The sequence below is a fragment of the Phoenix dactylifera genome, unplaced genomic scaffold (assembly GCF_009389715.1).
Source record: "Phoenix dactylifera cultivar Barhee BC4 unplaced genomic scaffold, palm_55x_up_171113_PBpolish2nd_filt_p 001658F, whole genome shotgun sequence".
Classification (NCBI taxonomy): Eukaryota; Viridiplantae; Streptophyta; class Magnoliopsida; order Arecales; family Arecaceae; genus Phoenix; species Phoenix dactylifera.
The window spans coordinates 29,528-41,757 of record NW_024068960.1 but is presented as its reverse complement, the minus strand read 5'-3'; the positions used below and the strand labels follow the sequence as shown (position 1 = coordinate 41,757).

General features: G+C 44.0%; 1 protein-coding gene across 1 annotated transcript; it reads right to left on the bottom strand.

Moving 5' to 3' along the window:
• Positions 1 to 4,071: 4,071 nt before the first annotated feature.
• Positions 4,072 to 7,301, bottom strand: LOC103699540 (L-type lectin-domain containing receptor kinase IX.1-like). The gene is made up of 2 exons (XM_008781561.3): positions 5,711 to 7,301; positions 4,072 to 4,604 (listed from the first exon to the last, which is right to left on the bottom strand). The coding sequence occupies exons 1-2, from the start codon at positions 7,299 to 7,301 to the stop codon at positions 4,186 to 4,188; spliced, it is 2,010 nt and encodes a 669-aa protein (XP_008779783.3). The 3' UTR covers positions 4,072 to 4,185.
• Between the last annotated feature and the right edge of the window lie 4,929 nt (positions 7,302 to 12,230).

Sequence of the window (12,230 nt, the reverse complement as noted above, 5' to 3'; positions counted from 1 at the left end):
TTCAAGGTCGCCATGTAAAAATGCAGTCTTGATGTCAAGCTGCTCAAGATGTAAGTCTTTGGCTGCCACTATGCTCAACACCATCCGGATAGTAGACATCTTCACAACTAGAGAAAAGATCTCGTCAAAATCAATGCCCTCCTTCTGCTAAAAACCCTTGACAACAAGTCTCGCTTTGAACCTCTCAGAACCATCTGGTTCAAGCTTTAGTCTGTATACCCACTTGTTGTGCAAAGCTCTCTTCCCCTTCGGAAGTGGAACCAAGTCCCACGTCCTGTTGGATGATAGGGAATCCATTTCATCATCCATGGCAAGCTTCCACTTGTCACTGGCTTCGACCTGTAAAGCCTCCTTATAGCTTTCTGGCTCACCACCATCCGTAAGCAACAAGTATTGTAGGGAGTCAGCATACCTAGACGGAGTTTTTCTGTTTCTTTTACCCTTGTGCAAAGCAATCGGGATATCAGCTGGCAGTTCTTCTTCTTGCTGTGCTTCTCCCACTGGCTCAGCAACTTCTTCATCGTCTCGAGACATTGTTTCATCATCCAGCTCTGCATATTCCGATTTTACAGCTTTGTCGCCTTGGCCCGTCTGTTGCTGCAGGTCCTTGTACAGAACCTCTTCATTGAATACAATATTTCTGCTCCTGATGACTTTCCGATCTGTCGCATCCCAGAGTCGGTATCCAAAATCATCACCACCGTACCCAATGAATGTGCACTTCTTTGACTTTGCATCCAGCTTGGTTCGATTGTCTGCAGTATCGAGCACGTAAGAGATGCAACCAAAGGTACGCAAGTGAGATAGTTTCACCTCTTTCCCAGTCCATGCTTCCTCCGGCAGTCCAAGCTCCAATGCAACTGAAGGCCCTCTGTTGATCAGATACACTGTTGTACTGACCGCTTCCGCCCAAAAAATCTTCGGCAACCCCGCATGAAGCCTCATGCATCGTGCCCGCTCGTTGATGGTGCGGTTCATGCGTTCTGCAACGCCATTTTGCTGTGGCGTTCCTGGAACCGTCTTCAGTCTTCGAATTCCAGCTGAGGCACAAAAAACCTCAAACTCATCACTGCAGTATTCGCCCCCATTGTCAGACTTGAGACACTTCAATCTCTGACCTGTCTCATTCTCCACTAGAGCCTTCCACCTCTTGAACTTCTCAAATACATCGGATTTGTGCTTCAAGAAGTAGACCCATAGCTTTCGGGCAGCATCATCGATGAACGTGACATAGTACCTTGCTCCTGCATGAGAAGCCACTTGAGTTGGTCCCCACACGTCAGTATGTACGAGTTCCAACTTAGAATTTTTCTTGGTACTACCTCCTTTTGAAAAACTGACCTTCTTCTGCTTTGATAGTACACAATCTTCACAGAATTTCAAATCCACAGATTTCAGATCTCCCAGTTTTCCTTTAGTCATCATCACCTTCATCCCTTTCTGACTCATGTGGCCAAGTCTCATGTGCCATGTCCTTGCATCAACAGTCGGATTTGCAGTACTGACGGTGGAATCAGTATCAGCTGTCATGTATAGTGTTCCTGACCTTGCACCTCGAGCAATCACCAAGGCTCCCTTAGTGATCTTCCAAGCATCATCATTGAAGGTGGTCACAAACCCCAAATCCGACAACTGACTTACCGAAATCAGATTTCGAGCCAGTTTGGGTACATGTCGCACATCTTTCAGAGTTAAAGTCATCCCACTTGATGTCTTTATCTGAGCATCTCCCTTCCCTACGATGTTGCAACTGTTTCCATCACCAAGATACACCTTGCCGTGATCACCTGCAACATAGTTTGAGATGATTGCCTTGTTTCCAGTAGCATGGAACGAGGCACCTGAGTCGACTATCCACGACTCCGGATGAATATCACAGGAAAGTATCAGGGCATCATCTTCACTTGCAGTTTCGGCTAAATTAGCACTTGCTTTAGTGTCAGAACCACCATTGTTCTTCGACACTTTGCAGTCTTTTCTCAAGTGACCCTTCTGCCCACAATTCCAGCACTTTCCAAGAGGTCTAGACTTGTTTCTAGACATGGATCGTCCACCCCTATTTCTGTCTCCTTTCTTTGAAGTCCTTCCACGTTCTTCAAAAGCCAGCGCGTTCCCAGATGAACTTGCTGATGGATCCAGGGTTTTCCTTCGAGCCTCTTCACTCAGAATAAGAGCTACCACTTCATCAAACCTCGCTGTAGTCTTTCCCGAAGAATTACTAACAGCCGTGATAAAGCCTTTCCAACTTTCAGGCATCTGACCTAGAAGAGCCCACGCCTTCACCTCATCAGTGAACGTGATCTTCACAGATTCCAATTGGGCACATAGGGTATTGAATTCACTCAGATGTGAATGAACACTCCCACTGTCTCTCATCTTCAAAGTGAATAATCGTCGAATCAGGAATACCTTGTTCGCTCTTGTTGGCTCATCATACATGGAAGCCAGTGTGTCCATCAAATCTTTTGCAGTCTTTACTTTGGATATATTGGCGAGGATCTCCGATGCCAAGGACAAACGGATAGCGGCGAGCGCCTTCTTATCAAGACGCTCCCACTTCTCCGACGGCATGTCTGTCGGCTTCGCTTCTTCTCCGCCCAGTGGTAGATCCAGATCCTTTGAGAGCAAGTAATCTTCCATCTGCATCTTCCACACACCAAAGTTCTATCCGTTGAATTTCTCTATCCTCAATCTTCCTTCGTCAGCCATTGGGACACAGGGAACCTGGCTCTGATACCAGTTGTTGCGAGATGAAAGGACTCACCCTCGATCGTACTGTTCCCTTTCCTGCGTCCAAACTGCGGAAAGACGAATCGAGAAGAAGAAGTAGTAGAGAATAAAATCAAATCTTTTGCAAAGACAATAATTTTACGTGGTTCACCCAATACGGGTTACGTCCACGGAGGCCACACACACAGATTTCAATATATTCAGCAAGGGTTACAATGATCTCTCTTCCAGTTGGAGATTGCACACCTAGGGCTTACAAGAGAGATAGAACTCCAAAAGAAAACTCACTACAGCCGCTCTCATCCTCCCTAGGGTTCACAAAAAAAACCTATTTATAGGTTTTCAACACATAAGGAAACTTCCCTACAAAACCCTAAGTCAAAAAAAAAAAAAACTGATCTTGCCACCGTTTCAATCAATCCCGTGATCAGGAGTCGACTCCTCACTTTCAGGGGTCGACTCCTGATAAGTTCGAGTCGACTCGGACATCCTCGGGTCGACTCCAAGTATCAGCACCGAAACTGGCACGTTCTGTCTTTCTGAGAGAGTCGACTCCTGCAGGACTGGAGTCGACTCCTGCAAAGCTGGAGTCGACTCCAGCTCTGGAGTCGACTCCTGCAGGGCTGGAGTCGACTCCTGCAGGGCTGGAGTCGACTCCTGCAGGGCTGGAGTCGACTCCTGCAAGCAACCCAGAAAACTGCTCTCTGTTTCTTCACTGTGGCAGATGCGAGTCGACCCTCTCATCCCTGGGGTCGACTCAAGCTTCATAGGAGTCGACTCCAGCTCTGCAGGAGTCGACTCCATTCAGTTGGCACAGACTTTTTCAAGCAAACTTGAGCCGAATTCAATTTGCAGTCGTTTCGAGTTTCGAGGCACATTTTTCTCAACACGTATGCCTCAAGCAAGCCGTGGCCACACGCCACGTGGCCAAAGCTATTTCCTCCCATGATGAGGATGCACCATCCCTTTGCCACCTGGGTACCTAAGTGGGGACTATAAATAGCCCCATCAGATAACTCCTAAGGACTTTTTGGGCCAACAAAACTCCACTCTAACTTAAGCATCGGAGGGTCTCGCCGGAATTACCGGTGAGGCTTTGTGCAGGTACGCCTATCGCGTGGGAGGTGGTGTCCTTTCTCAGACCCGACCGGCGGCTTCTTTGACCCTCTCTGGCGTGGTCACCCTTGGGCCAGATTTCAACCACAACATAAATATTTTCCAAATGTACTATATTTTCAGAAATGCATGTGGATCTCCATTTATTTATATGCACTTTCAGTGCTCATGTCCAGCAAAAAACAATTAATAATGACAATGCCATCATAATGCATGAATTAATTGTATTTCACAAACATGCCGTTCTGAATGTCAGAATTAAACCTTTTAACATGACTTACTATCCTTCATTTCCGACCCATAAAAGAAAAAAATAAAAAAAGCATTACTCACCATCCTTCAGCGGCCAGATATTGAAGAAAGAAAGTACGTGTTCGATGAAGTTGATGCAGCATTGTACAAGTCTTCTACTGGAGGGCTGTATACTGGAACAGGCATCTTGTATGGCAAATTTGGTAATGGAGCATCACATTTGAGGACATTAATTGCTTGTCTTATTGAGGGTCTATGATTATAAGCTGGATGGGCACACCATAGCCCCACGATCATCAACCGTTCAACTTGTTGCTCATCAAACTTTAAGTTTAACCTTTTGTCTGCTGCAGCCAAACACATCCCTTTTCCATAAAGCTCCCACACCCATTCTACCAAACTAACTTCGCTCTCCTTTTTTCTTGCTTCAACTGGCTTTCTACCGCATGCTATTTCCAATATAACCACTCCAAAGCTGTAGACGTCAGATTCTTTGCTAGCTTTTCCTGAAAATTTTATGAAGAATTTTATTTAATTGATAAACAAATTTTAAATTTATGATTACTCAATTTTTGTTTAATTGCAAGGAAAATACCGACCTTTTCCCATCGATGATTTGATATCTAAAGAGATACATGACCACCCATCGGCTTTTGAATGGTTTTCCAAAAAAAAAAATCGTTTGACAAGCGCTCCACATCACTCATTGAGTTGAAGTTTATATCTTCATGTAAGTAAAAGGATTTCGGAATGAATCTAAATTCAAAGACCTTTCAATTGTGGATTTGCGTATGTTTGCATGGGGTTGTGAGTGGGTGTGTGGATGTGGGTGTCGGTGCGAGGAGCAGTTAACCACCACCAGCTATCTGTACCCGGCTGATCCTATCTAAGTTGGAACGTACAACCCAGGCAAACCGAGTCAAACATTCAAAATTTCTTAATCTAGGATCAAAGTTGCTGAACCCCCTGCCCACTCACCCAAAGGTAAAAAATTATATCACAAAAGCATATGTATTCAGTAGTTTTATAGACTTCCATTCTACGAAAAATCCCAGTGGACCTCCAAAGCCTTCACTTTATCACACTCTTCTATCGAGGTTTCTCTTTTATTCTTTCTCTGGTTGTGAGAAATAGATGACGAAAGTAATTCCTTAACCTAACTTTTCCGGGCATAAATTTATGGGTAGGAATTTATCTATGGCCAAAAGGACGTCAGTCACAAAACAAAAGTTCATCTGAATTTAACTTCCTATCATGCACATAAGAGGGGTTTTAGTTTTTTTCAAATACAATAGGGAGAGAAGATTAATGGTCAAATTCTCTACAAATCAGACTATTTGATTCTTTGCGAGCCAAAATCAAGCCTGGCTATTGATAACATTGGGATAGCAGTGATTGGTCTATCATCTTATAGCAGAGTTGATGATGGACATAGGCCTAAACCGCAGGGTTGCCATGGGCTCAAAGAGCATTTTCCTTGGTCTAGGCCAAGCCACAGTCAGCAATTCAGCTCTACCTAGCATAAATAATATATATTTCTATAGTTTCTATCAGAAAAGCATTCATTCAGATCAGAACCTTCAATTGCGGCTAGAATTATAATATTCCTTACCTGTGGTAGCATATTCGGGTGCGATATATCCCCTCGTTCCAGCCATAACCGTTGTTTGCATGTTACTGTCATGATCCACAAGCCTTGCTAGCCCAAAATCACCGAGTTTAGCATTGAACCCTGAATCCAACATCACGTTGCTCGGCTTGACATCTCTATGAACCACGCACTGCTCCCACTCTTCGTGAAGATAGAGCAGTGCCGAGGCCAAGCCGAATGCGATCTGGTACCTCTCTGGCCATGTTAGCAATCTCTCCTCGCTGTATAGATGGCGATCGAGGCTTTTGTTCGACATGTACTCGTAGACAAGCAACAAATCGCCTTTTTGATGGCAGTAGCCGATGAGTTGCACAAGATTGCGATGCCGCAGCCGGCTTATAATCGTGACTTCCGAGATATACTCCTTCTTTCCTTGCTTAGAATCTCTAGAAATCCTCTTGATCGCCACTTCTTGCTTCGTATCATCCAAGACGCCCACGTAAACCTCCCCGAAACCTCCTTCCCCAAGCTTTGCCTCCTTGATGAAATATCTGGTTGCAATCGCGAGTGCACTATAAGGAAATTTCCTAGGGCCGCCACCTCTCTCGAATGCATTATTGATGGACAATTCAAGAGCCATCTCTTCTTCTTCTTCTTCTTCTCGTGCTTCCATCCCTTCCCTGACCCTCTTACGCGATACTGCGGACCACAACAAACCCAACCCACATAGCAAGATCCCAATACCGACAGCAAGCCCCACCGCTAGGCTCATCTTACTCCTCTTCTTGGCTTCGAAAGGTTCATTACCGGAAGAACTCAAATTGGAGGACTTGAAATCCCAGGAATAGATGCTATGCAACTCGTAAAGGTCCCCGGTGGAAGCTGAGAAACCAATGGCTACGTTCTCAGGCAGGTAGTCCCTCAAGTCCACAACATAAAACAGGCTCCAATTCCTTCGAGGATCTGAAGCATTACTGAGGAAGACGCTCAAATTTTGAGCAACAGCATCGTAACTAATGGATGCAATGAATTGTGCATTCTCTCTGATGCTAGCATTCAAGTCCACTTGTTTTTGCGAAAAGATCGACCAAATGTCGATGCCCACATGGTTGGCGCTCGTATCGCTGACTTCAGGGTTATAGTAGCTATCAAATTCGACAGCCACGACCTTGTTCTCGTCTGTTTTGTTGCCATTATTTTTATATAGTCCAAGCTTTGCACCGGACGTCGCCGATCTGTCCTGGACAAAAGGGAAGGGTGAGAGGAAGAAGGCAAGCCCATCGGCACTTACATTTTGTCCGAAGCCGTTGATAGAGAATCTGAAATTTGTTGTGAAGTTGGCAAACGTTCCTGAAGCTTTGTCCCAGAGGGCCACCGGTTCGGAATATGTGGCGCTTCCAACGCTAGATTTAAGGGAAGCCTCCGCCTGGTCCTTGGTCAGTTCGAGGATGCTGTCGTGAAAGAGGGCGTCGCCAGATAAGTTTATGTTCGGTTTGCCCAGTTTATTGCGAGTAAGGTTGAAGGAGAGTGGGCTTGCAAGAGGGATCACGATGGATAACAACTGAAAGAGGAGGACTAAGATGTGAAGATATCTAGAGTTGCAGGGAGCCATTGCGGGAAGTGAAGGTGGCTTGCCGTGCTCGATTTTTGAGTGGTACAAAGGCGAGGGAGCTGTAACTTCGTCAACAAAGGTTAGTTGGGGCATAGTCGTTCTGAAGGAGAAATTATATCCTTTTTTTTTTTTTGGGGGGGGGGGGGGGCGGTCAATTGGCTGAGCACACTACTCTAGTATGAACACAGCCTGCTGATGGGGGGGGGGGGGGGGGGGTCAATTGGCTGAGCACACTACTCTAGTATGAACACAGCCAGCTACATCAGCATCAAACAAATTAACAACACAAAATAAAAGAAATATAAGACTGCTGAGTCCAAAAAAAGTCTCCGGAGTGGTGCGCAACGAAAGAGGCGACCTAGTCAGCAGCCTAGTTCACCTCCCGCAAGACATGCCTCTGAAGAACCCGACACTTCCATAGCATTCATCGAATATCGCCCAGTAGCGGGTGCTCCACCTCCTCCTCCCTCAGGCGCGCCATCAGGGGAGCTGAGTCTCCCTTCAAAATGCTGCACCTAGACTGCAGAACATATCTTGCATAAAAAAGCCCATCTCAGGTTGCCCTAAGCTCCGCCCCAAAAGCCCATGCATGCCTCGAAAGAACGGCACCCATCTGCTGCAATCAGCCTGGCACCATGATCTCTGATGACAAAAGCCACTCCCGCCTGATCAGAACCGCCGGGTAGACTCCCATCGAAGTTCACTTTTAGATAGCCAGGAGGTGGGGGCTCCCAAGAGACAAAGACAAACTTGGGCGCTATGGTAGCAAAGAGGGGGGTCCTAGATGTCCCTGGCCATCGCAGATGAATCCAACTCAGCGGCCTCCATGAACTCCATTGCCTGACAGAGGGCCCGTTCTACAACAAACCTCAGGGGGGCCCTTCTCCCCTCAAACACTTTGGTATTCTTATTCAGCCAAATATGATACGCCAGGTAGACAACAGCAATTCTCCACCCTGTAGTGCTCGACGATCGTAGAGCAATCCTCATCTACCATAGAAAGTCCTCCACACCAAAAGTACGACTCGGTAAGGGAAAAGATGTTCTTCTCCAAACCTGAGCTTCCCGCGGGCACTCAAATAGTACATGGCTGGCAGTCTCCATCGACTCCGGGCAGTCCACATACATCGGAGAGACTTCCATCGCCCTCCTGGCCAACATTCTCCTGATCAGCAGGTACTTTTAGACCACCTTCTAAATGAATAATGCCACCCGAGGGTGAGCCCGCATCCTCCAAATCCACCTGCCCTTACAACGCCTGGCCGGCTCACCTCCTAAAAAAAAATTATATCCTACACGGTAGTGCACGGCGCAAATGACAGCCATTCATTTCTGTAGCGACATATCAAGATAAGCGCGAATCCTGTGATTTCCCGCTTTACCCTAGAACCATGTATTCTCATTGAGCATAACAGCAGCCTATCCTCCGAGGATTGCTTATTCTGCTTCCACGGATAACCTATCCTCTCATTTAGCATAACAGCAGCCTATCAATTAGCAGGGAGCTGTCGTATCAGCTACATATATTCAATTAAATTTGGTTGCGGTCATCTGCTACGACCGGTGGCTATCACTGTGCAGGCCAATTACCTCAGCTCTGGGATATCCAAGACTTGGTCCAGAAGTGCTCCGGCCGGCATCAACTTAATTTATCAAGTCTGCCCACCAGATGGCTACACCGTCAAGTTTATTATCAACTGGATTATTGGACCCGTGCATGCATGTTTTCTCGAGTGACACGCAATGGAATGCGACGGCTGGCCGGCACGACTTCCTTGACGGTGCATTTGGGTGCATTTGGGAGCACCAATATAATTAAAGCTTTCTTGCAGTGGCTCCCACTTTTCCAGTCGGTGGGTCTCCGTGCGAAACTCATAGGACACCGTATGAACATCTACAAAGAGGTCAAGATATTGTTGTACAAGATCCGTTGCTTAAAAGGTTTTGGTGACTGAAGCTTTTTTTTGGAGATAGTTATATTTCTGCACTATTAATCCGCCCTCATGTTAGTTTAGTATTTTTCATTCTTTCAGCCTTGGCATGGATCAGATTACAGATCCCGTTATTGTTTCTAAGAGTCAGTGGGGAGTAAGTACTAAATTTCACATCTTTGCATTGTAGATGTGATAAATTTCATAAAAAACAGTTGACGTTACAAATCTAGGTGGACCACAATTACAAGTGTATGCACGTTCCTTTAAATTTTGGTGTGTCCTTGAATTGATGGCTTACCATTTAATTATGTGTCGTATCCCGAATCGATCATCTTGACCGGCCAAATTACCCTATCGCACACTCTCTAGAACAAGACTCTAGAGAATATATATAATTTGATAATTTATTACAACCTCAATATCCATGAACAATAATAATCTCAATTCATGATAAGTAACAAAACTTATACAATTACAGTATTCAGTCATCCGACCGGTATTAATGATGCTCCATCTATTTATTCTTTCATCCATGACCCCAACCATAATCAAATACTAAGCATCCTACAATTCTAAAATGGAAAAAAAAATGGCGTGAGCATTACAGCTTAGTAAGAATCTCCGCACATCTAGAAAAATAGTAATAAGCGATATTAGAGTGAAAATATAAATTATGAAACCTCTTTTCAAACATCTAGCATAACTCAATTACATCGACAACTATCCACATAAATATACATCAAATATCTGTCTTATCAAAAGGGATATATATTAGAAATACTAACAAGTAAAACTTTTTATTTAACATTGGTTTCATGTGTCTTATCATCCGTTTTTCATTATCTCAATTTCAAGTTCTATAACAATTTATTTTTCAGTTTTGGATTAATCAAAATCATGCCCCTATCCATGACTAATAAATAAAGTTCCCAAGCATAAGCCCACGGAGGCTATCCCACGTATAAGCTCGTGGAGGCTATCCCACGCTAAAGTCCATCGAGACTATGCCCCGCATAAACTCATGGAGGCTATCCTACGCATAAGCTTGTAGAGGCTATCCACATGACGAGATTAGTCAAAATCATTTCTAATCTGTCTGATTATTACGTATTATTCTTGTCAAATCAATTTCAACTTAATGGTGTCATTGTTCATATAGTCATGTTTTCAATAGCTGATATCCACATATAATAAATACATAAATATGCTCATACCGAATGATATCATCTCATGCAAACTGAATTCATTGATCAAAATCCAATGATACAAAACAAGTGATACAAATCCAAAAATATAAATTCAAAAGTAATATATATTGGTGATTATGCATCGGGATTCTTACTTATTGTCCATAACTCAGCTATAATGCTACTAATCCACACCTAATATATCCAATTAAAAATCAATATGAAACCAAGTTGTCCTTAACCAATCATTAGAAATAACAATTAACCAATCATTGCTAGTTCCTAATTCAAAATTTTGACGTCCAAATTATTTTCATCCTTACTTTCTCGATCTTATCTAATACAAGACTAATAAATAAAGAAATTTGGGATTTATCATGATTTAGAGTTCAGACCATAAATCCGTTGGCTCAACGTAATCTCGTCTAGTTTATTATACCTAATCAAAAAATTCTAATAATTACAATTAATGGTGGAACAATTCAAAAAGGAGAAAAAGGACACAACTAGCCGGGTCACAGTGACTGCCAGCCTAAGTAAGCCAGATCTGGATATCAACTCGCTATTTCAAGGAATTGACTGTCTAATTAGGACAAGGGTAACACAAGAGGGGTTGTTGATAGGTCCATGGATGACCAATTGAAAATCGAGGTGGAGGCTAGCATGATGGGTGATTGTAGCCATAGTAGTTCACGACCCTCTACAAGGGTCAACCGGGTCTACAAAGAAAACATCTAAAAATCATTGATGAACCATATCAAACTCGGCTTAGATCCCGACTGATTCACTGATAGATGGCATACCCCGATGTACGACCTCAGAGGTTTCAGGAAGCTGCAAAGTTAGGCCCAAATTGGCTGGCACAGTGGTGAACAATGAAGGAAAAAAGGCCAGAACAAGGGTGCCTCTCGCAGCGAAATCTGACGACCAGCCAGCACTAAATTAGGCCCTTGATGATGGTCTTAGAACTGGGAGAAGGTTGTGGAACAAGATCAGGGATCTATACCTTGATTCCAGCAGATATCGAGGTGGCTTGGGCCTTGGGGAGAAGACTCAACAGAAAACAGGGGAAATTGATGCAAACCACCGGCGATTGGTCGAGAACTAGAATTAGGATGATAAGAGGAAAGGGTGGAGGGAATTTTATGGATCGATTTTCAGGGTCACGCTAAACTCCGGCATGCCCTAGAAGTCCGCTTCTGCCAGGTTCAAGAAGAAGAGGCGGACATCCATCGGGAGTCCTCCTCTCCTATCTCACATGTCCAATCATGTGAGTTCTTTTTCTTTTTCTTCTTTTTTTCCGCTAAAATAGACCTTCGGACCTTGCACTCTGCTTCAGGCTAGCCGGGCCGATCCTCACATTATGTTAGCTGATGGAGTACCTGTGTATACATTTAAGATTGTGTTTTGATAGCTCTACTCGTATGGCAAGGCTACCAAAAGAAAACACCAAATGTAATATATAATATACTAAAATTTAAGATCAAGGGAGGGGTGGTCAAAATAACTGGGCATCAGAATTTGTCTACCAGGCCAATGTTCAATATCAACAATAAAATAGATGGTCCAAGCCTGTCTCGGAAAGAAAAGAGATGGCCTAAGTTTGAGCACAACTTGGTTCAAACTAGCTTAGCTCAGACCAACCGATATTAGGTGGCTATAGTGTGTATGTCCATCCTTGCAGGAAAGAATGAGAGGGGAGCATGTAGAATTATTGGATAGTTATTATGCCCTTTCTCTCATATTATATTATAGGATTTTTTGCATGGATACCCTTCTAAATATCGAATTTTATATGAATATCCTTC